This window comes from Mastigoproctus giganteus, chromosome 10 (genome assembly GCF_048544385.1).
Source record: "Mastigoproctus giganteus isolate SK-2022 chromosome 10, ASM4854438v1, whole genome shotgun sequence".
Lineage (NCBI taxonomy): Eukaryota > Metazoa > Arthropoda > Arachnida > Uropygi > Thelyphonidae > Mastigoproctus > Mastigoproctus giganteus.
The window spans coordinates 41,152,239-41,178,670 of record NC_143584.1 but is presented as its reverse complement, the minus strand read 5'-3'; the positions used below and the strand labels follow the sequence as shown (position 1 = coordinate 41,178,670).

General features: G+C 37.4%; 1 protein-coding gene across 3 annotated transcripts in view; it reads right to left on the bottom strand.

Annotated features, from left to right (window-relative positions):
- Nucleotides 1-26,432, bottom strand: part of LOC150078996 (kinesin-like protein KIF21A) — a 755,520-nt gene that overhangs the window by 60,580 nt on the left and 668,508 nt on the right. For all 3 annotated transcript variants that reach the window (XM_090383539.1, XM_090383541.1, XM_090383540.1), the window contains one exon: nucleotides 10,780-10,963. In XM_090383539.1, coding sequence (XP_090239665.1) covers nucleotides 10,780-10,963 — 184 coding nt within the window. The remainder of the gene's footprint in view (nucleotides 1-10,779; nucleotides 10,964-26,432) is intronic.

The following is a 26,432-nucleotide window of genomic DNA, read 5'->3' as shown; positions in this document are numbered from 1 at the left end:
ACATTCACACATGAGGAGTTATTCAGCGAGGGTAATGCCAGAGGTGTATTCAACTCTGGCAGTAAGCTAGAGAATCTTGTAATAACTGAGAGTAAAGTGGAGGAGAAATTGTTGAAGATAAATACAAGAAAGGCATCTGGGGTGGATGGGATCTATCCAGTTATATTAAAGGAGGCAGCAAAGGAAGTAAGCAAACCCTTAGCCATAATTATGAGAGATTCCTTGGACTCAGGGGAAGTACCCATGGACTGGAGATGTGCAAATGTGACCCCAATTCACAAAGGAGGATGAAAGGGCGACACAAGTAATTATAGACCCGTTAGTTTAATTTCTGTTCCTGGAAAAGTAATGGCGGCACTGGTTAAAGAAGCACTGCAGGATCATCTAGACAAGACTTCAGTTATAGCTCAGACACAGCATGGTTTTGTTAAGGGGAAGTCTTGCCTGACCAATTTGACTGGATACTATGATGCAGTCACAAAAGAACTGGATGCAGGGAATAACTTTGATATTATATACTTGGATCTTAGAAAGGCTTTTGATACTGTTGCACGTGGAAGACTGCTGCACAAATTGGAGCAGTGTGGCATTGGAGGCAAATTGCTGCTATGGATAAAGGGGTAGTTGAGGGGGAGAAGACAGAGTGGTAATCAATGGACACTGCTCATCGTGGACTAATTTTATTAGTGGAGTCCCTCAAGGTTCAGTATTGGGTCCATTATTGTTTTCTCTATTTATAAATGATATTGATGATGGTATATCAAGCTTAATGTCAAAGTTTGCAGACGATACGAAGGTTGGCAGGGTTGTCAAGGACACTACTGACACTATGCTGCTGTAACAGGATCTGGAAAGGTTGAGCAGATGAGCTGAGAGGTGGCAAATGAAGTTTAACATTGACAAATGTAAAGTACTACATATGGGAAACAGCAACCCCAGAGCAACGTATCAACTCTGTGGTACTACACTGACAGTGGTAGAGAAAGAAAGGGACCTGGGGGGTGGTTGTGCAGGCAGATATGAAGTTTTCTGAGCAGTGCAGACGGGCTGCAAGAGTAGCTTATGGTGTATTGTCGATGATATATAGGAATTTTTCTAGCAGGGATAAGGAGGTGATTATTCCCTTGTATAAGGCAATGGTCAGGCCACACCTAGAGTACTGTATACAGGTCTGGAGGCCTCATTTCAAGAAGGATGTAGAGATGCTGGAACGAGTACAGAGAAGGGCAACAAGATTAGTGAATGGAACAACGGGGTGCTCTTACGAAGAAAGGTGCTGCTATCCTCTACTGCTATCCTTTTGATTAAGTTTTGCAAATTACAGTGTCTGGGGACTAGGCACCAGCAAGGTGATCTGATAGAGGTGTATAAAGCCTTGAATGGTTTGAGCATGCTCAATGCTGATGGGATTCTTCCTCTTGCTCAGAATAATCACCTGAGATGGCATAAATTCAAATTGAGAAAAGACAGATGTAGGATAGATGTGAGGAAATTTGCCTTTAGCCAGCGGGTGGTTGGTTGGTGGAATAGACTTCCATCCCTTGTCGTGGAAGTTGATAGCCTAAATAAGTTTAAGGCTCAGCTGGACAGGTATTTCGAATGAACAGAGGGGTGAAGTGGAAGTGGTTATTTTTTATTTATTTATTATTATTTATTTATTTATTTTTTATTTTTATTTTTTGGCTGATGCTGCATAAACTTGCTTTCTTGCATCAAATGCCTCTACTAATACTAATCTCTTCTATCAAACAATATTAGTCATAACTTTTAAGGTTATGGTGGATGTACCCCAGGGGCTCACATCTGGTGAGTATGGCTTGGCAAACCCAGGGTCCTGAGCTGGTTATCATCATTCTTCTCTTTCTTGGTGATTTCCTTCTACTTCTGACTCTCTCTCTCTCTCTCTCAGGGTAATGCAGGAAATTTTTTTTTTTTTTTTTTTGGCTGATGTAGCATAAGCCTCAGGCTTCCTTGCACCATATGGCTAATAATAATAATAATAATAATAATAATAATAATAATAATAATATTAATAATATCACAGTGAGATCCAATATTCCTTACATTCTGAGGGCACAACTTTAATAAGATTGTCTACAAGACAGAACACTGGTAGTGAAAATCTTAGAAACATTGGTAGTGAAAATCTTAGAATCTTAAAGTCAATGATTAAGAGTGCAATCCAGGGAAATTTAGATAGAAATGGCATTCTGAAGGAGGACACACAAGATTGTTTTGTTTAAAGAAAATCATGTTTAAGTAACCTGGTAAGTATTTTGACAGTTACTCAAGAGCTGAGTGTAAGGAAGAATTTCGATAGTTTATCTGGATTTTAGCAAAGCATTTAACTTCCCTCATGAGAGGTTAGTGTAATATAAGAGGTTAGTGGAAAATGTTGGGATTACTGGAAAGATACTAAGATGAATTTCAGGGTGGCTGCAGGGCAAGAGGCAGAGGGTTGTGATTAATGGATATTTTTCAGATTGGTGTAAAATCAGAAGTGGGAGTCCCCAAAGGATTAATTCTTAGACGGCTATTGTTTCCGATTTTAAGAAACAACATCAATGAAGCGACAGAAGGCATGATGTCAAAATTTTCAGATGATGTAAAGATTGGGAGAGTCATTAATGATGATTGCCAAGCAGCACTCCTTCAGGATGACTTGAACCAATTTCAAGAATGGTAAGAAAAGTGGCAACTATGTTTTAATGCAACAAAATGAAAGGTCTTCACCTGAGAAAGGGACCTGGGAGAGTTATAATACAGGCAAATATGAAGTTTTCTGAGCAGTGTAAACAGGCATCCAAGTAAGCACAAGGTGTAAGGTGTCATATCGATGATTTATTGAACTATATCCTGTAGAAAAAGGGAGGTCATAATCCCACTGTATAAGGTAATTGTAAGACTCAACTGGAATACTCATTTGAAAAAGACATTAAGCTTCTTGAAATGGTCCAAAGAGGGGCAACTCGATGGTGAGAACAGCAAAAGAGTGACTATACGAGGAAAGACTTTGATTGTGTGAGCTACTGAGATTGGCAGCCGGGCACGTCAGAGGTAACCTGATTGAGGTTTATAAGATTCTGAGAGAGGTTAGTAAAATGAATGAAGGTGGAATTTTCACTGTTACAAAGAATTCCAGAACTAGGGTCATAAATTCAAATTACAGGGGAAGGGTTTAGATTAGACTGTAGGAAGTTTTAATTTAGCCTGTGAGTCATTGATTGCTGGAACAAGTTGCCTTCACAGGTAGTTCAGGCTGAAAGTTTGAATAAATTCAAAGGTAAACTGTGGGTAATCCACTCCTCATGTGGGTAACCCACATGAGGAGAGAAGATTTTTGGGCCAGTGCAGCAAGTGTGTAGTTTCATGCACTATATGGCAAAATATTTTAACATTTTCATAAAGCCATTATTCCTTTAAGGGTATATTATATGGACCTCTACTGCTATCCTTTTGATTAAGACAAACTTAACAGTAGAGTATTTCCATTTGAAGTGATTAAATCATAAGTTGGAGTTTCTTTGTGTTTTCTCCAGTCACCAATTATGTGAAGAGTTCAAGGTCAATTCACTGTTAACACAATAGAAAATTAAAACAACAGACTGACTATGAAGCATTTAAATAACCACTGTGACGGATTTCCTCTTTTTCAATTTGTTGGATTGTTAGTTAGTTATTTGTTAGTTATTTGGTTTTTAGGAGCATTAGCAACTAAGGCCATATTGCTCCGGGATATGCGGTGGTCATTCCCTTGACCTTTCCGCATCCTCCGTATTTGGTGGTGATGGGCTCGAACCCCGGTCTAATCAAGGAGCGTGTGCTACGCACTGCTGCTCCTTCCCACCTGGCTACGGAGACGCCTCAATCAATTTGTTGGATGGTGAATTCCTGTTGTGTGGCTTAGGTCACACATAAGTTGGTTCCAAAAACCTACAGTAAAAATGAAGTAGCCCGCAATCAAGTCACTATAAAATTTAAGGAAGCTAAGTCAGATGGCGAAAAGCCTTTGGCAAAGAATGCAGATAAAATTTGTAAACAATTCCATGTTATGTTAGCACTAGAAGGAAACAGATTAACCACACTGGCCCACCAGTTATGAATGGCAAAACTACTGACAAACACAGGTTGCTGATGAACTAGATAAATATTTTACATCAACATTCACCTGTGAAGAAGTTTTTATGGATGGGAATATCACAGGTATATCAAGTTAGTTGGGATATAAATGATTTTATGGTAAATGAGAAGAGAAATTGTTTAAGCATATATAATACACATGGGGCTTATGGGTTCTATAAAATTATATTAAATTTGATATTGTAAAACAGAGCTACAGTGCTCAATACGTTCTACATTGTATTTCAATATTTGTAGAAGAATAAGTGAAATTCACCTCGATATGGTACTAGAACACTTACGGATGACACTCTCCAGAAATATAAAATTAACACAAAATGATTACAGTAGTAAATTAAAAACAATTAAAAAATTTAAAAAGTTTAACAAATTTTGCAAAAACAACTTTCCTTCCGAAGCTGACAGGGCTTTTCGACTTTTTCATCTTGATCACAGGAATGGAAATTACAGAGTATGTGTGAGCCTGGATCTTAAACAGCGAGATTATTTTTCTTTGTGCATGAGCAGAAATGACCACGAATTGGAGATTAGATATGGAAGGCAAACATTAATAGAATTCTCATATAATATAATTTCGATGCTTTTTGCAATTAATAGTCTAGTATAATTATGTTGGACACTAAGTATTTTGACCTCAGTGAATAAAAATGTATGGTTTTTGTTAATGGCACAAAAGGCCAATTCTGATGTTGCAGAACAAGAAGAACGAATGAGATGCATGCTGTTTTAATCTCACATCCAGCGTACACAGCATCAAGCCCTGATAAGACAAGTTGCAATCACTGCAAGAAACATTGTATACCAGGTCATTTTTTTGTGTTGCGAAAGAGGTAAGGATTGAGCAATTGTTCAGTATAGCATGTAATTTCCATATTAGTCTGGCTACAATCTTAAATTCAGTATCTTTAAAGAATCTGTTAAGCTGTTTGAGCCACTGTTCAATGTATGGGACAGAAATAAAGTATTTTTTGATGTTACTATTGTTGGTTGGTGTAGTTTTTTGTATCCTATCCTTAGCTTGTATCCTAATTCGGTTTATTGTAGCAAGAGGTAAGGTGTTTAAGAATCTGAGGGTTAATATCTGTATTTCTGAGCCTAAAGCAGATTCCGTTGTTCAAAATTTATAGGCATTGAGAAATTTGGGATATGTTAAATAATAACTCTATGCTGATTAATTATATGAAGCTTCCAATTAAAGAAATTTTTCACTTAATTAAACTCTTAGTTGAAGCCAACTATATCACCTTTCGAGACAAGGTATACAAACAAATTTTTGGTTTGCCAATGGGATTAAGTCTAAGTGGCTTAATATCAGTGGTCTACCTCTCAACAATTGAGCATATACATTTGATGCCTTTTTAACCCCACATAACATACTTTGGGAAGTATTTAGACAACGTACTTGTTATTACTGATATTGCACTATTCAAGACATTTTATGTTCATTTAATAATAGTTGTCGAAGACTCGATTTTATATTGGAAAGGGAAAATACTGATACGAAGTCATTAAATTTTCTAAATTTCATGCTTACTTGGACGCGAATAAAGTCCAATTTAACATCTATCGTAAACCAACAAACACCACTTGCTTTTGCATTATAACAGCTATCACCCATTCACCTACAAAATGCCTATTATTTTTAATCAATTTCTCAATGCTTATAAAAATATTCAATGATGGAATTTGCTTTAGACTCAGAAATATAGATATTAACCAGCAGATCCTTAAATAGGGGTTATCTCCTTGCTACAATAAATCAAATTAGGGTACAAGCTAAGGATAGGATACAAAAGAAACTACACCAACCAACAATAGTAATATTAAAAAATATTATTTCTGTTCCATATGTTGAACAGTTGCTCGAGCAGCTTAGCAGATTCTTTAAAGATACCAAATTTAAAATTGTGGTCAGACCAAAACAGAAATTACACGCTATATTGAACAATCGCCCAGTCCTTTCCCCTTTCACAACACACAAATCAATGACTAGGTATACAACATTTCTTGCAGTGATTGTGACTTGTCTTATCAGGGCTCGACACTGTGTACGCTGGATGTGAGAGTAAAATAGCATGCATCTTCATTCCATTCTTCTCATTCAGCAGCATCAGAATTGGCCTTTCATGCCATTAACAAAAACCATACATTTTTATTCAACGAGGCCAAAATACTTAGCGTCCAATGTAATTATACTAGACTATTAATGGCAGAAACCATCAAAATTAAATTACATGATAATTCTATTGACGTTCATTGTCCGTATGTAATCTCCAATTCATGGTCATTTCCGTGCATGAGCAAATCGAAATAATCTCGCTATTTAAGATCCAGGCTCACACATACTCTGTAATTTCCATTCCTGTGATCAAGACATATGGTCCAAAAGCCCTGTCAGCTTTAGGAAGGAAAGCTGTTTTTCCAAAATTCACATTAAACTTTTAAAATTTTTAAATTAATTTTTTAAAATTTATTACTTTAATCATTTTATGTTAATTTTATATTTTAATTTCTGGAGAGTGCCATACGGAAGTGTTCTAAGTAGCATATTGAGATAAATTTCTTTTATTCTTCTACAAAAATTATATTAAAAGAAGCAGATAATGAAGCAAGCAAATTAGCATTAGCAAGGGCACATGATGCAAGAAAACAAGCTTACATAGCATCAGCCAAAAAAAAAAAAAAAATGCCCCCTTCTCATTTCACCCATCCACTCGCACTCTAAATGTTTGTCTAGTTCTGCCTATCAACTTCTACAACGACAGATAGAAGTTTGTCCAGCAATCAACCACCCGCTGTCTAAAGGCAAACTTCGCACATCTATCCCACACTGTCTTTCTTCAATTTGAATTTATGCCTTCTCAGGCGATTATTCTGAGCAAGAGGAAGAATCCCATCAGCATTCAGCATGCTCAAACCATTCAAGGCTTTATACACCCCAATCAGATCAACTCGCAGGTGCCTAGTCTCCAGACACTGTAATCTGCAAAACTTAAGCCTTTCTTCGTAAGAGCAATCCTTTGTTCCATTCACTAATCTTGTTGCCCGTCTCTGTACTCGTTCCAACAGCTCTACATCCTTCTTAAAATGAGGCCTCCAGACCTGTATACAGTCTATGGTCCACACCTGACCATTGCCTTATACAAGGGGATAATCACCTCCTTATCCTGCTAGAAAAATTCCTGTATATCACTGACAAGACACCATGAGCTACTCTTGCAGACCATCTGCACTGCTCAGAAAACTTCATATCTGCCTGCACAATTACCCCAGGTCCTTTTCACTCTTTACCACTGTCAGTGTAGTATCACACAGTTGATACATTATGAGTTGATAAATTATGAGAGCATCTTTAGATTCAGAGGAGACCCCTGTGGATTGGAGATATGCAAATATCTTCTCAATTCACAAAGGGGGAATCAAAGACTGCAGTAAGCATTTTCATAATCCATAAGCTAGACTTCTGCTCCAGGGAAAATAATGGGGTTGCTGGGTCAAGAAGTAATGCAGGACATCTATACAGGAATGCAGTTATATAGCAATTACAAACTTACTCGACTTGTAAAGGTGCAACATTACCTGATCAATCTGATTTGATACTATGCAAAGGAAATGGATGCAACAAATAATTTGATATGATATACGTAGATTTCATAAAAGCTTTTGATACTGTTTCACAACTGCTGAAAGGCTGCTGTACAAAATGGAGGAGTGTCGCATTAGGGTCAAGCAATGGGCCCATTCATTACTACATGATCTAACAAAATTAAGCAGATGTACAATGTACTAAGAAGTTGCAACTTAAGTTAAATGTTCACAGATGCAATAAATGCAAGGCACTGTATACAGGTAGTAGTAATCCCATAATAACATACCCGCTGTGTGGTATTATACTCTGAAGAGGATGAAAAATACCTGGGGATAATTAATTATGCATTCAGATATGAAATTCTCTGAGCAGGGCAGATAAACCCATGAGATGAACTAATAGTCATCTCATAGGTTTTTATCAATGATATACAGGAATTTTTCCAGCAAGTAGGTAATTAAGTAGGTAAGGAGGTAATTATTCCGCCATATAAAGCAATTATTAAGCTACATCTTGAGTACTGAAAAGTGGTCTGGCAGTCTCATTTTAGGGAGGATGTGAATCAGTTGGAATGAGTGCAGAGAAGAGCAAGCAGTGAGATCAGTGAGGGAAATAAAATGGCACTGTTAACAACAGTGCCAGACTTCAGCCGGGCAAATTGCAGCATCTGGAAACTAGGCACCTCTGAGGAGACTTGACTGAGGTATTTAATAAATAATAACATAAACTACCTACATGTGGGAAAAATTAATGATCCAAAGCAGTTATTGGGGTCACATTGTGTCCACTCAGATCTTCATGCTATGGTTATATGCGGAGAACTACATGATTGTATTAAAATGAGTTGCACAAGTGGATTCTTTTTAAAAATTAGAAAATGTCAACTATATTTGCATCATTCCTTAGTAAGCATTTTAATTCTATAGATTCATTTCATACTATTACATATTTGTAAGCTGCATTTCTGTTATACTGACGACAATGAATAATACATTCTAACAAGATATGCTTTTACCGTGAGTAGTGACTGACAAAATAATAGGCTGGTGGATTTTCTCCTGCAGATAGGAAGAGGGTTGGAAAGGTATGTGCAATGCACTTATGAGCAAGGATAGGATGACCGCTTCATTTCAGTCTTTTTGGAAGCAAGAGTTCCATGCCTGTGGTCTATCATTATTAATAATTACATTTGATTTTTTACATGTAAATTGGAAAACAAACAAACAAATATCAGATAATTACAACCATTAGATTAATATCCTGAAAAAGGCCTCTGAGGTTGGGAAAATTCATATTTTAGTATTAAATCAGCTCACACCAACCATAAGAATAAGTATTTACTGTAACTAAAATATTTATTTACATATTAAAATAAAATAAATATTTACAAAAACTGCTATTATATTAAATATACATGTAAAAACATTAAAACTGTGATAAAATCCTTGAGATAAAATACACTAAAATAAACCGGATTAAAAGCGATAAAAACGATAAAAATCTCTGGAGCTTTCGGAAGTTTGCGCTCCCTTCCTCAGCAGTAACAAAACTTCCTGCAGCACGTCCATATATATAACAGGCTCACGGTACCTATACACGTGGTGCAGTCGGCGCATGGTCTGAACTGGAAGCGGAAATAGCTCGGGAACGTGTTAAGCAAAACCGTTCATCCGTACTTAGGATAATAGTTTCAAACAGAGGATGCATACGCATACCTCTGTCCCTATTCATAAAGGATGCGGTTATCATGGATCGAGCGCATGGGTTCTGGAACCGTAAATGGCTCGAGAGCCTACGAATCTGTTCATCCGACCACAATATTATGAATAGGGACAGAGGTATGCGTATGCATCCTCTGTTTGAAACTATTATCCTAAGTACGGATGAACGGTTTTGCTTAACACGTTCCCGAGCTATTTCCGCTTCCAGTTCAGACCATGCGCCGACTGCACCACGTGTATAGGTACCGTGAGCCTGTTATATATATGGACGTGCTGCAGGAAGTTTTGTTACTGCTGAGGAAGGGAGCGCAAGCTTCCGAAAGCTCCAGAGATTTTTATCGTTTTTATCGCTTTTAATCCGGTTTATTTTAGTGTATTTTATCTCAAGGATTTTATCACAGTTTTAATGTTTTTACATGTATATTTAATATAATAGCAGTTTTTGTAAATATTTATTTTATTTTAATATGTAAATAAATATTTTAGTTACAGTAAATACTTATTCTTATGGTTGGTGTGAGCTGATTTAATACTAAAACATTAGATTAAATTGATTTTAAAAAAATATAAAATTAGCTTTATGAAACCATTCTTAACAGTTTTAACAAATTTATAAATTATAAAATGAATGTTAGGAAAATAATCCTAATCCACCTCCCAGACATCCTTTACCAACAGTAAGAGAATGCTATCTCTTATTAGCGTGGGGTCAGGATGATTTCCCCAAATAATATTTCAACACAAGGAGCAGTGATTTTTATTTGAAGTTCGGGTACAATACCAAGGCAACTCATGATGCCTTGCCTCACATTATGATATAGTAGCACTGAATTAGACTGGATTTCAGTTTTAACAAAACTGAAATCCAGTTGTTAACAGAGCAAAAACAATGAAGGCTAAAATGAGCAAGGCTGAATTTAGTAACAAAGTTGAATTGCTCTTTGCTACATACAAAATCTAGTCTAATCTTGTCCAGTGTACTTCATACTGAAATTTCAGTCAATAATTATTTCTTTACCATAAAGACCTGCCTAACTTTCTGCTTGGATCATCAACATGCAGAAAAACATTGTAACTAAAATCTCAGTAGCTTCAAATGCATACTGCACTAAGAGACTTGTGTTAGTTTACCTATGGAAAAATCTACTTTTTATATTCTAAATCAATACTAGTTTTATATTAAATGAAAAAATTCCAGTCAGTACAATAATATATGAATTAACAATATCAAGTGAATAGCTAATGATAAGCATTGTGCTGATAACTTTTTGATAATATATAATAATTAAACCCATAACCAGACAATAACATATATGCATGAACACATACCATAATGTCTTAATGCATTTTGCAGGATTCTCTCGAACATCCCACACCTTAACATAAGCCATTGATGCAGTGAACGCTAGTCTAGTGTATTCACAGTATCGAACAACTACTGCATCACCTGGGTGACCACCAAGAGTTTGGATTTCTTGTCCTGTGTGAAGATCCCAAATTTTCACAGTTTTGTCTGAAAATACAAATGAACACATATTTGTATCAGAAATGGACAAAACCACAACTACAAAAATAAAACAACTTTACCCATTTCATTTTCCCAAACTTCTAATAATTTTTTGCTATTGAAGCTTGCTGACATTCTTTCAGACAAATAACAGCTAGGGCTGTTATATATCAGGAAGTCTAATTTATTGAACTTCCAGATATACGGCGCATTCACTTTAAAAGAAAACTAAAAAAAATCACAGGAAATACAATCTACTATCAGAATAGTTAAAAAATAAGTTTATAAACAATGCTGGAAGTGTCATCTTTATTAGCAACACATAAATTCACTCTTCTGATCATGCTGTGAGCAATGCTACAGAGTTTGTGTTGAGCATTGAAAATATACTCTTTGTTCATTTTGAGCTTCTGAATGCTTCATAAGATGTCTGCTTTAATAGCTCCTATAAAAAGAAGACTGGAGATGTTATATATCAGGAAACCTAGGTAGCAAGGAGGCAGTAAGGGAAGTAAGCAAACACTTAGCCATAATTATGAGAGCATCCTTAGAGTCAGGGGAGCTCTCCATGGACTGGAGATATGCAAATGCATCCCCAATTCACAAAGGGTGACAAAAATAATTATAGACCTGTTAGTTTAACTTCTGTTCCAGGGAAAATAATGGAGTCACTGGTTAAAGAGGCAATACAGGATCACCTAGACAAGATAGCAGCAATAGTTCAGACACAGCATGAGTTTGTTAAGGGGAAGTCTTGCCTGACCAATTTGATTGGATACTATGATATGGTCACAAAGGAACTGGATGCAGGGAATAACTCTGATATCATATATTTGGATCTTAGAAAGGCTTTTAATACTGTTGCACATGGAAGACTGCTGCACAAATGAGAGCAGAACAGGATCTAGAAAAGCTGGGCTAAATTTTAATATTGATATATGCAAAATACTACATATGGGTAGCAGTGACCCAAGAGAAACATACCAACTCTGTGGTACTACACTCAGGGAGCTATGAAAAAGACCTGGGGGTAATTGTGCAGTCAGATATGAAGTTCTCTGAGCAGTGCAGATGGGCTGCCAGAGCAGGTCATGGAGTTTTGTCAATGATATATAGCAGGAGTGGCCAACTTAATTTGTGATGCGATCTACTTTTTTTTCTTCAAAATGTGCCGCGATCTACCATCTCAAGAATTTCATTGTACATGGTTAAAAAAGTTAATCAACACATATTGAAATATGTTGTTTACAAATTTTAAAATTAAATACAATTAAGAATTTTTATTTTAAATTCATATGTATTTAAATTTTTAATTTATGTGAAGTTTGTGACTTCATGTCATCTTCCAAGCTTTCAAAATCGAGGATGGCCAACTGTAAAGAATCTTCTGTATGCAAGTCCGTAAGAGTAGAGCGTTTCTTCATCTTTCTTTGTTTAAAATACGAAAAGAGCAATTCACATAAATACATGGAACCAAAACAGGAAGTTCACTGCATTTTTTTACATTTGGGTACTTTTCTGGGCAAACATATTTCCAAAAGTCCTTTTTTTGATGATCTGGCTTTTAGGAAGATATCGTTTTGCAATGTAATAATTTCATTTTCAAGTAATATTTTCTGCAATTTGTTTTGTATCTAAGTCACATTAAATGGATAAGAAATTGAACAATGTCTTCAATTGTTTTAAAATCACTGAATCTGGTTTCAAAATCGTCCACAACATTCTCAATTTCAGAAACATATTTCTCACTATTAAATTCAAAAAAATTAAAAAAAAAAATTCAAATTAAATTCAAAAACTGTTGTTATTGATATGAGCTTAAATGGTGGTAATTTTATTTTTTCTAAGGTCACTATTAGGTGGAAAATCCTATTGGTATTTACCATGGAGTGCATTGAAGTGCCTTTCTAAATTTCCTTTTTTAGGTATAACCACGGAAGCATTGCAAATCAAACAACAACATTTTTCTTTTATCATTACAAAAGAGTATTCTAGTTCCGACTCTTGATGAAAATGATACGTTTTACTCTTTTTTGTAGTATCCATTTTAAATCAAAGGGTATTAAATTAACGTATAAGTAGTGGCCAGTTATTAATATTAAATAAGAATTCGACACATACACTATGCTCTCCAAAACATAACTGCGTGAATTTTCACTAGACAAGCCTAGCGACTGTGCAGTGGCAAGAGTAGTCACGTGATTCAATGGATTTGTAATAAGCGTATGTAGTGGGGCGCATAATAATAACAATATTTAGATTTTTACTAATCTATTTTTTATATATATTTAAAATTCGTCGTGATCGACCAAAATTAAAGCCACGATTGACTGCTAGATCACGATTGACCTGTTGGCCACCCCTGATATATAGGAATTTTGCTAGCACAGACAAGGTGGTGATTATCCCCTTGTATAAGGCAATGGTCAGGCCACACCTTGAGTGCTGTTACAGGTCCGGAGGCCTCATTTTAGGAAGGATGTCGAGTTACTAGGACGAGTACAGAGAAGGGCAACAAAGGGGTACTCTTACCATGAGAGGCTTAAGTTCTGCAAGTTGTAGCATCTGGAGACTAGGTACCTGCGAGGTGATCTGATTGAGGTATATAAGGTCTTGAATGGTTTGAGCAGGCTCAATGCTGATGGGATACTTTTGCTTGCTCAAACTAAGAACCTGAGGGGGCATAGATTCAAATGGAGAAAAGACAGTTGTAGAATAGATGTGCGAACAGACTTTCAGCTGTTGTTGTGGAAGTTGATAGCTTAAATATTTTTAAGGCTGAACTAGACAAACATTTGGAGTGACTAGATGGGTGAAATGGGAAGGTTTTTTTTTTTTTTGGCTGAAGCTGTATAAGCTTTCTAATGCAAAAGAACTTGTGAAGTGACTCAATTCCAAAAATTCCTCAAAATATTTCAGTGGTTAATTTCAGTCAATTGCATTCCTCTAGCAATGCAATAAACTGCATTACAATGGTTTAGTAAACATTACAGGTGACAGTTTGTTCAAAAACTGTGGGCCTATCTACCCTTCTTCAAGAAATATCAAACCAAACATTGATTTTTTTTTTTTTGGGTATGTAAAGTGGTTTCACAAGAAATATATAAATTTTCAGCACTCTGCATTCTCAATATTCTTGAATTCTGATGAAGCCACTAATGGGAAACAACAACTTCATCATTTATTTCAATACCTTCGTGGTGAAGTAAACTTTCACACCAGCAATAGAACTGTAGCCTTTAACATTATCTTGAAATTGAACAACAGGATATTTGGCAGGGGGTGCTCTTTTTATTGAGAATAAACCTCACTGAAATTTCCATCTTGAAAGAGAACAGGACAGTGCTGATAGTGTTATATATACTATAGGTTTCTGATTTTATACAATTGTAGATTTCTGCGAATCCTCTAATTTATATCATTCCATGCATTTTTCTTCTCTAATACTAGTCTTATTAGTTCATCTGGCATCCATTTAGGTCTGAGATTTGAACAATACAAAAGTATTTATACAAAAGGTACTTTCCTTTCTGTACTCACTATAATGAGTACAGAAAGGAAAGTAGCTACTCTGATTGCTTCCCAGAATGCTTACCATTTAGAATTTGCTTGGTAACATCATCAATTTGGTTGCACTGAACAGATTCGAATAACTGCTTAAGGTCAGTGTAGTGATCTTTACAAAAAGGAAAGCCCTAACCATTGCCTGTGACAATTACAAGGGGGGTATCACAAAGTTCGTACCCTTACCTAGAAATAATAGCCCTAGAAAGGTGAAACTTCACGGGAACTTTAATCCTTTTTTTTGTACTCTCCATGATGAGAGAAACGTAACACATTTTTCTCATCTATGGATCAATTGTTCAATACCTTGATCATAGAAGTCTGCAATTTTTGCCTGAAATCACGATTCCACTCCATTGATGACTTCTTGAGACAAATCAAATCTACTGCTTTGACATATCTTTAGTCTCTGGATCATGCTGGTACACCCAGCATTCGTCATTTGTCACCAACCAACCAATCAAAAAAGTTCTCAAAATCTGAATTACACAAATTCAACAATTGGCAAGAATGCATTTGACACTGCTTCTGCAAAGGCATCAGAAATCTTGGAATCCATCGCGTGGAGACCTTCGACATGTGCAGACCCATAACTAATTCACACTGCACCAGCTGCTCAAACTTTGCAATCGTCTCTCTGTCTGTGAATATTGATGGCCTTCCTTTTCTTGGCTTGTCAAAGACACTTGTACACCTGCACTGGAACTGCTGTTTCCACTTTTTTACAGTGTCATAGGATTGGCAATTCTGTCCGTACACAGCTTTCATTTCTTCATCAATTTCCTGAGCTTTCTTATCCTGCAAATACAGGAACTTGATCGCTGCTCGATATTCCGCTTTGTCAACCATTATGGGAATGAAATTTCATATGTTAGTTATGAAATATGTGGAAAACATATTAAAAACAGCATCTTCCTACTGATGTTTTATCTAGGTCAGGGTACAAACTTTTTGATATCTCCTCCTCGTATACTTTAGAGTCCTACATCAATACACTGCGATTAATTTAGCTGCAGATTCTTAAAGCATGAAGAGTTCCTGCTAATAATTAGATCAAGAGTATTGCTTTCCCTTGTTGCTAGTCTAGTATACTAGTGTAGGAAGTCAACCAACAAATCTCCAGAAAAGTTCTACTAATGTGTGAGTAACCAGCACACAATATTCAGGTGATACCTGAAAACCAAAAACCTCCCATGAGCATTAGTAACGAAAAATGATGCAAGAAGGCAAGCTTTCACAGTATCAGACAAAAAAAAAAAAAAACCAACACTTCCCATTTCCTCCAGTAGATTGTTTAGTTTTTCTTTGAATTTATTTAAGCTATTAACTTCCACAGCAAATCTGTTCTATCAATCAACCATTTGCTGGCTAAAGGCAAACTTCAGCACAATATTCTGCAACCATCCTTCCTCGATTTGAATTTGTGGAAGGGGTAGAATCCCATCAGCACTGAGCTTGCTCAATCCATTCAAAGCCTTAAACACCTCAATCAGATTATCTCACAAGTGTTTAGCCTCCAAATGCAGAAATTTGCAGAACCGAAGCTTTCCTTGGTAAGAGCACCTCATTGTTTCCCTCATCAATCTCGTTGCCCTTCTCCATACTCATTCCAGCAGCTCTACATCCTTCCTAAAATGAGGCCGCCACAACAGTATGCAGTATAAAGGTGTACTTGACTACCTCCTTATCAATGGGATAATCACCTCCTTATTCCTGTTAGCAAAACTGCTGCATATAATTGACAAAATCCCATGAGCTATCCTGGCAGTCTATCTGCATTGCTCAGAGAACTTCATATCTGACTACACAATTACCTCCAGGTCTTTTTTTCATTTTTCTACTCCCCTGAATGTAATACCACACAGTTGGTATGTTAGAATTAAATTAGTACAGGCATACGATGCAAGAAAGCAAGCTTATGCAGCATCAGCCAAAAAAAAAAAAAAAAAAAAACCACTCCCATTTCACGCTCCATCCATTCCAAATGTCTGTCCAGCTCAGCCTCAAATTTATTTAGGCTATCAACTTCCAAAACAAGAGAAGGAAGCCTGTTCCACCAATCAACTACTCGCTGGCTAAATGCAAAATTCCACACATCTATTCTACAACTCTCTTTCCTCAATTTGAATCTATGTCCCCTCAGGTTCTTAATCTGAGCAAGAGGTAGAATCTCATCAGCATCTCATTCAGCTTGCTCAACCCATTCTAGGCCATATACACTTCAATCAGATCACTTCGCATGTTCCTACTCTCCAGGTGCTGCAATTTGCAGAACGTAAGCCTTTCTTGGTAAGAGCACCCCTCTGTTCCCCTCACCAATCTTGTTGCACTTCTTTGTCTCATTTTAACAACAACACATCCTTCCTAAAATGAGGCCTCCAGACAGGTACACAGTACTCAAGGTGTGGCCTGACTGCTGCCTTGTACAATGGGATAATGACCTTCCTGTCCCTGCCCTGGCAGCATCTGCACTGTCAGCAAACTTCAATATCTGACTGCACAATTACCGTCAGGTCTTTTTCACTTTCAACTTTCCTGAGTGTAGTACCTCACAGTTGATATGTTCCTCTTGGGTTATTGCTACCCATAAGCAGTACTTTGCATTTGTCAATGTTACAGTGTCACAGTTTCAGTGTCCTTTTTGGGAACGAGAGTAGCCTTGTTCAGGCGAAGTTTTTACTACTCCTGGAAATAGAGAAGATTTATTAGCTTAAATTGGCATATTAACTTATTTTCTAGAGTAGCTTTATATTCCTAGTTACGATACTTAGTTTAAAGTTTAACTTAGATAGAGATTTTGTATGTTATTACTTAGTATCGGTAAGGGTATCCAATCCACGTGTTACAAGTTTTGCAGCTCCGCTGAACGAGACGTTTTTTTTGCCATATTTAGCCGCTTTATTGACCAATTGTTATATTAAATTATTTTCTATAAGTAGCTTATAGACCTAGTCAAGATCCTTGGTTTATTCTGAATTGAGACAGCGAGATTTTGGAAGTTAATTAATACTCAAATGTCCGTAGATTTACCGTTTGTAACTTGTCACCATTGTTATACGATACATAGTTATATCCCGAACTAGATAGCGTTAGCTTTGTATAGTATAGTATATTATATAATATTGTCAATTAATCAGTAAAATCTATTAATCTCGTTAAACTCCATTGTCAATTAAATTGTACTTTTTAACTAAATACCTATAACGACTTAGATTTTACAAACGTAACATAATTAATTAATACATAACTTGATACGGAAGTTATATAAACGGAACTCGTAGATAATACTCGATACTGAAAAATATATATAGATATATAGTGTTATAACTATGTTGGGATACAAGTTTAGGGTTATAATTTTGTACTGATATTGAAATTAAATTGAAATCATGACTCAGAGCAGCAAAGCAAAAGGCTCAAGCTAATGGGAGTGGTGTGGCTCAGGGGAGAAGTGAGAGGGGCAGTTGCCCTCTGAATTACAGCCTTTTAAAATGCACTGCTTGCTTGATATTTGTGGAGCAATCGGATACGGGACATGATATTGCCATGGGGGATGTCTTTGTGTGTGTGCGATGTGAGGAGTGTAAGGAAATCAGGCAAAAACTCAGCGTTGTTATGGGCCTATATGAGAGCTTAAAGAACAGGGTGGATGCCCTCGAAGGATCTAAACTGAGGGGGCCCATCAAGCTCTCATGTGCCCATATCAATGCCAGAGCATGCACTTGATCATCACGCAACACAGCGGCAACCCCCAAGGCAGAATGCACTGGTCCCACAGGAACTAGTATTTGTTGGTGACTCTATTGTCAGGAAACGGGGAACATGCTTTGTAAAAAGGATAGGTAGAACAGGACCAGGGTTTGTCTGCCAGGGGCAAAGGTTGGCAGGGTTGTTAATGACAGTAATGGCAGTGTGCTACTGCAACAGGATCTAGAAAATTTGGGCAGATGGGCTAAGAAGTGGCAACTGAAGTTCAACCTTGACAAATGCAAAGTACTGCATATGGGTAGAAGTAACCCCAGAGAAACGTACCAACTGTGTGGTACTACACTTAAGGTGGTAGAAAATGAAAAAGACCTGGGAATAATTGTGCAGTCAGATATGAAGTTTTCTGAGCAGTGCAGACAGGCTGCTAGGGCGGGTCATGGTGTTTTGTCAATGATATATAGGAATTTTGCTAGCAGGGAAAAGGAGGTGATTGTCCCTCTGTATAAGGCAATGGTCAGGCCATGCCCTGAGTACTGCGTACAGGTCTGGACGCCTCATTTTAGGAAGGATGTAGATTTGCTTGAGCGTGTACAGAGAAGAGCAACACGATTGGTGAGGGGAATGAAGGGATTCTCTTACCAAGAGAGGCTTAAGTTCTGCAAATTGCAGTGGATGGAGACTAGGCACCTGCGCGGTGATCTGATTGAGGTCTATAAGGCCTTGAATGGGTTGAGCACGCTGAATTCTGATGGGATCCTTCCACTTGTTCAGATTACCAACCTACGGGGACATAAGTTCAAATTAAGAAAGGACAGATGTAGAATAGATGTGCGGAAATTTGCGTTTAGCCAGCGGGTGGTTAATTGCTGGAACAAACTTCCATCTGTCGTTGTGGAAGTTGATAGGTTAAATAAATTTAAGGAGAACTGGACAGGCATTTGGAGGGAATGGGGTGATTTTTTTTTTTTTTTTTTTTTGGCTGATGCTGCATAAGCTCCTACACTTGCTTTCTTGCATCATGTGCCACCACTACTACTACTACTACTACTACGTTGTAGAGTGGATATTATCTTTTAAGGGCACAAAAGGTGATATTGTTGTACACATTGGCAATAATGATATTAAGAGTAGGAGACCGGCGGAATTACTTAAATAGGACAGGCCACTGTTAAAAAAAAATCAGTGAATTAGGGTTGAATTTGAAAATGTCTGCTATTCTGCCCAGCGACGATAGGAGGGAGTTTATGATGAGAGCCTTGTTGATCAATTCGGCCCTGTAAAGATTGTGTAAGGCTCAAGTGGTAGAATTTTTTTCAGCCTGGTCTGTACTTGTTAACACGAGAGAGTGCTTCTACAGGGACGGGATACACTTAAATAGAAAGGATGCAAGAATATTTTCTGATGCTATCGAGGCAGTGTTAGGTGGGTCGGAAAACTGCTAGCTTGGGGGGGGGGATACAAGGACTAATAGATTAACAGTAGCCACTGGCAGAGGTGAAAGTGATTCTTGCACTGCTTCTACTGGAATGAGCAGCAGCCTTGTAAACAACATGCAGGGTATTTCAGAGACTGCTGAGAGTCATTATGGTACAAGTAAACACATGGGTTGTGTTAGGGTAGCTAAAAATAGGAACACGTGCATGTATATTTGTGTATACACCAATGCTAGGAGTTTGGTAAATAAATTTGATGAATTTAAGGTATTGCTTAAAACATCAAAGGCAGATATTGTTGGGATATCAGAGATGTGGTGTCACACAGATATAAGGAATGCAGAACTGCTTCCTATCCTTTCTGTAGCAATGTATTGCTACAGAAAGGATAGGAAGGGAGGAGGGGTTATGCTATTAGTAAAGAAACACATAAAATCCAAGGAAGTGAAGCCAGTCGACATTGCTGGACAGTGCAGTGTTGAGTCAATTTTGTATGACATAAGCATTGGGAGATCAAAATTGAGAGTAGGAGTGTGCTATAGGCCTAATAACTCTGATGAGTATAATAATAAACTGTACAGGGAAATATAGTGGGCCAGTAATTCAGAGAGTCTTATAATGAGGGATTTTAATTTCCCAGATATTGACTGGAATTTGTGGGTTGGTAACTCACACACTAGCAAGGCTTTTGTGGATTTATTGGATGATTGTTTTCTACATCAGCATGTTCGGGAGACAACTAGAGGGAGTAATCCTCTTGATATGATTATCAGTAGTGATTCTTCAGGAATATTAATCTGCAGATAAAGGAACCACTAGGTGGCAGTGATCACAATGTGCTGAAGTGGGATTTACATAAAAAGAGGTAACTACCATCATGGGTAAAGGGAAAGGTTTTTGCTTTCGTAAAGGCGACTACGATGGTCTGAGACCGTATTTAAATTCTATACAGTGGGACCAACTGATGATGTTACCAACAGCAAATTCAAAATGGGAAGCATTCAAAGAATTTATCTTGGAAGCTACTAGGCTTTACATACCAACTCAAAAATATTGTTCAAGGTTTAGGCCTAAATGGATGTCAGATGAACTAATGAGACATATGGCAGAGAAGAAAAATGCATGAGATACATATAAATTAATGGGTGACATGGAAGCCTATGATAGATATAAGTTGGTCTGTAACCAAATCACAAAGGAGATATGCAGGCAAAGGCAGATTATGAGAAATCCTTGACAAAGGATGCAAAGAAAAACAGAAAAGAGTTCTTTACCTATGTAAACTATAGAAGGAAAGGGATGTATCAGATTGGTCCATTGAATATCGATGGTTAAACTGTTGATAATCCTGCTCAGGTGGCTAACAAACGAAACAAGTGTTTTGCATCTACATTCACACATGAGGTGATGTGCGATTAACACAATGCCAGAGGTGAAGTAAACTCTGGCAGTGAACTAGATGATTTTTTTTTTTTTTTTTTTTTTAGGAGCATTAGCAACTAAGGCCACATTGATCCGGGATATGCGGTGGTCATTCCCTGACCTTTCCGCATCCTCCGTATTTGGTAGTGAGGGGCTCGAACCCCAGTCTACGGAGGCACCAAATGATGATTTTGTAATAACTGAGAGAAAAGTGGAGGAGAAAATGGAAGTCAGATGAACTAATCAGATATGTGGCAGAGAAAAAAAAAAATGCATAAGATACATATAAATTAACAGGTGACAAAGAAGCCTATGATTGATATAAGCTAGTCTGTAACCAAGTCACAACAGGGTTTGTTTGTTTGTTTTAGAGTTTTATGGCGCATTAGCATCTAATGCTATAATGTGCCAAGTCAAAGGGTTAGGCAGGCATATGCAAATTATGAGAAATCTTTGGCAAAGGATGCAAAGAAAAACAAAGAGTTCTTTACTTATGTAAACTACAGAAGGAAGTGGATGAGTCAGATTGGTCCACTTGATATCGATGGTTCAACTGTTGATGGTACTGCTCAGGTAGCTAACAAACTAAATGAATATTTTGCACCTGCATTCAAACATGAAGAGTTATTCAGAGAGAGGAATGCCAGAGGTGTATTAAACTCTGGCAGTAAGCTAGATAATCTTGTAATAACTCAGAGTAAAGTGATGGAGAAATTGCTGAAGGTAAATATAAGAAAGGCAACTAGGGTGGATGGGATCTATCCAGTTATATTAAAGGAGGCAGCAAAGGAAGTAAACTTACCCTTAGCCATAATTATGAGAGCTTCCTTGGACTCAGGGGAGGTACCTATAGACTGGAAATGTGCAAATGTGACCCCAATCCACAGAGGAGGATCAAAGGGAGACAGGTAATTACAGACCTGTTAGTTTAATTTTTGTTACAGGGAAATTAATGGAGGCACTGGTTAAAGAAGCATTGCAGGATCTTCTAGACAAGACTTCAGTTATATCTCAGACACAGCATGGGTTTGTTAAGTGGAAGTCTTGTCTGACCAATTTGATTGGATACCATGATGTAGTTGCAAAGGAACTGGATGCAAAGAATAATTTTGATATCATATATTTGGATCTTAGAAAGGCTTTTGATTCTGTTGCAGATGGAAAACTGCTGCACAAATTGAAGCAGTGTGGCATTGGAGGAAAATTGCTGCTATGGATAAAGGGATGGTTGAGCGGGAGAAGACAGAGAGTGGTAATCAATAGTCACTGCTCTTTGTGGACTAATGTTATTATTCGAGTCCCCCCCCAGGGTTCCGTGTTGGGTCCATTGTTGTTTTCGGTATTTATAAATGATATTGATGATGGTATATCAAGCTTAATGTCCAAGTTTGCAGACGATATAAAGGTTGGCAGGGTTGTTAAGGACACTAATGACAGTATACTGCTGCAACGGGATCTAGAAAAGTTGAGCAGGTGGGCTGAGAGGTGGCAAATGAAGTTTAACATTGACAAATGTAAAATACTACATATGGGAAGCAGTAACCCAAGAGTAATGTATCAACTCTGTGGTACTACACTGACAGTGGTAGAGAATGAAAAGGACCTGGGGTAATTGTGCAGGCAGATATGAAGTTCTCTGAGCAGTGCAGGCGGGCTGCAAGAGTAGCTCATGGTGTCTTGTCAATGATATACGGGAATTTTTCTAGAGGGATAAGGAGATGATTATCCCCTTGTATAAGGGAATGGTCAGGTGTGAACCGTAGACTGTTTACAGGTCTGGAGGCCTCATTTTAAGAAGGATGTAAAGCTGTTGGAACGAGTACAGAGAAGGGTAACAAGATTAGTGAATAGAACGAAGGGTTGCTCTTACAAAGAAAGGCTTAAATTTTGCAGATTACAGTGTCCGGAGACTAGGCACCTGAAGGTGATCTGATTGAGGTGTATAAAGCCTTGAATGGTTTGGCATGCGCAATGCTGATGGGATTGTTCGAAGCTCTTGCTCAGAATAATCGCGTGATAGGGAATAAATTGAAATTGAGGAAAGATAGTTGTAGGATAGATGTGCGGAAGTTTGCCTTTAGCCAGTGGGTAGTTGATTGCTGGAACAAACTTCCATCTGTTGTTGTAGAAGTTGATAGGTTAAACAGGGATCCTCTTACTAAGAGAGGCTTAAGTTCTGCAAATTGCAGTGGCTGGAGACTAAGCACCTGCAAGGTGATCTGACTGAGGTGTACAAGGCCTTGAATGGGTTGAACATGCTGAATTCTGATGGAATTCTTCCATTTGTTCAGATTACGAACCTAAGGGGGTATAAATTCAAATTGAGTAAAGATAGATGTAGAATAGTTGTGCGGAAATTTGCGTTTAGCCAGCGGGTAGTTAATTGCTGGAACAAACATCAATCTGTCATTGTGGAAGTTGACTGGTTAAATAAATTTAAGGAGGAACTGGACAAACATTTAGAAGGAATGGTTGTGTGAATTTTTTTTTTTTTTTTTTTTTGGCTGATGCTGGATAAGCTTTTTGGATAAGCCCATTTGGATAAGACCACTATTACTACTATAGATTCAAGGCAGAACTAGACAAAATGTGGTGCGAGCGAATGGGTGAAATGAGAAGGGGGTATGTGTGTTTTTTTTTTTTTTTTTTTTTTTGGCTGATGCTAATGATAAAAAATTGCCAGAGAGCCCTATCTGTTATGAATGCTGTTTCAAAAATTATTTCTGATGAGAACATCAATATATTAGAACTTCAAGATTTATACTCCTATAAAGGAGTTATTAAGGGCTTACCAAATAACTGTAAAATAATCCAGTACAATACTGAAATTACCAGTGTAGGAAGAAACGCTGTGGCCAGAGTGTGGGTGGCCCTGGTTGTGACTGATACTGGTATCACCTTCACCCAAATCAATAGCCTCTGCACAAATTATGCAGTTTGTGCTAGTTTGGAGGGTGCACTTGGGCAGATATTTTTTGTATCTTTGTATATGAGATGTAGCAACTCACGACATACAACCCATTGAACCATTCTTATATTACTTAGAAAACTTGTTGATTAGGCTTGCTGTAAAAAGAAGTGTCATATTGACTGATGCTTATCTGCTTCTCCTTTGTGGAAAAGCCACATCTCCAATCCAAAGGGGAAATTGCTGGAAGATTTCATTCACACAAAAGATCTAAATTGACCTAACACTTTCTAATTATTCATTTGGAAAATACATTCAAAATTGGCAAGTTCAGACATCGTGGTCAAGTAGTGACCACAATGTAATTACTTTTGATGTAATGTATGTAATGTATAAAACTGATTTTTGTTGTCCAAGAATGATTTATGACTTTCTACATTTTAAGACAAGCAATGTTTATTGGAGCCGATTCAACCAAAAATTATGCACTGCTACATCTGATGAGTTCATTATAAGTCTTGAACATTTTCCTCTATTGCAGCAGGTTGAGAAAAGAACAAATAATTTTTGTTCTAATAATTTCTGTTTGTAATGAGAGTTTTACTAAAAAGAAAAGAAGAGACAATACGGTGCCTTGGTGGACTCAGCAACTAGCCAACCTTACAAATGACTTGAAATCTGCTAGACGCGACTATCAGCATGCTAGAAGAAACAATTGCATCATCCCTACAACAGGTATGCAGAGGAAATTGCACATTTGGCAGAGCTGTATAAGGCTGCGAAAAGATTATATTTTAACACCATCCGCAAATAAAAGTGCCTAGCCTGGGACTGTTTGTTTCAGAAAATGATGGAAAATGAGCTTTGGGGCACTGAGCCTTCAAGTTCAGTGCAGAAAAAATTCACCCTGTTGAAACCTTCTCATCAATCATTAAACAAAATCAGAGACATTATCTTGGCAAGAAACTATGAATGCCATCCTAGATGAGATCATTCATCAGAATTATTCATTCCCTGAGTGTACAGAGCAAACTGATTTGTGTATGGAATATTTACTGTATGCTGGTCCTGCAAATGAAGTCTCTGATGCAATCTGTTCCTTGCGTGATGGAAAATGTCTGGGACTAGATCTAGACGAGATATCAGTCCTCAAAAGGATTTGGAGATTGAGGGCACAGCTTATCACTAATATCATGAATTCCTGCCTAAATGCTGGCTGTTTCCCAGAGTCATGGAAGCTGGAAAAGCAAACTTAAAAATTTTGCTAAAATCTCAAGATCAACCTGCAGCCAGCGCCGACATTGTATCACCCCACCACACTTCTCCCTGTTTTAGGGAAAGTATTAGAGAAGCTAATTGTAACATAATTTAAAAATTTTTATGCTCCTAGATATCTATCTGTTCCTTTTCAATTTTGGTTTCACTAAGGGCAGGTGCATGACAGACGCAATCAAAATGGCATTAAATACAGTTTCGGCTTTAAATTCTAAATACAACCTGGGTCTCTTTGTGGACTTCAAAGGGGCCATTGACACCCTGTGGTGGCAAAGTGTCCTGACAAGGTTCTGAGAGGCCAGGGTTTCAGCTCCTTTGTACTGTCTGGCCACAGATTATTTCAATGACAGAAACCTTGTCATCTCCTTGGGCACTTGCTCAGTCATGAAAAGGGTTACTCCCGGCTGCCCTCAAGGATCCATACTTGGTCCAATATGTTGGAATGGGGTCCTTGATGGATGGTTTGCTTCTGATCGTGGTGACGTTTGTAAAATTACTTACACAGAGGATCTGGCCCTTTTGATTATGGGAAACACAAGATTAGAGCTTGAGCAAAAATGAAATAACATCTTGGATAATCGAAACTCTTGGTGCAATGTACACAAATTAGATCTTTCTGTTCCTAAAATGAAACAACTTCTTCTTAAGAACAATGTAAATATACTGCCAGTTGTCAAACAATAATAAAAGCATTAAACTAGAAAGAACATAAAAATATCTTGGAGTAATGTTTTATTATAAATTTTTTTTCATCCAACGTATAAAGCATATTCTGAAGAAGATTAAGGCTTAACAGGGAAAATACTTAAGAAGAAGTCGTGCCATTTATTGGGAAAAAAAAAAAAAAAAAAATTAGTTATAAAATTCACTGTATGGCACGTAACTATCTTAGTTATGATTATGCAAATAACATAAGTTATTTGCATAATCGTAAGTTATTGTCACAGCGCCACTACTCAGCTCTACTGTACTGTATAAAAGCAAAACAGTCTCTTCAAAATCATGCAGTAGATGTTTGCCTGCACTACAGCAGCAATGCCAACAACATTGCAGGAAAAGGTGCTATTAGTGAAGCTGTGCTATCAGAACAGCAACAATGCAGCTGCGGCTATCAGAGAATTCCGGCATCAGAAGCGCATAAGGCATGGACCTATGACTGTTTGTG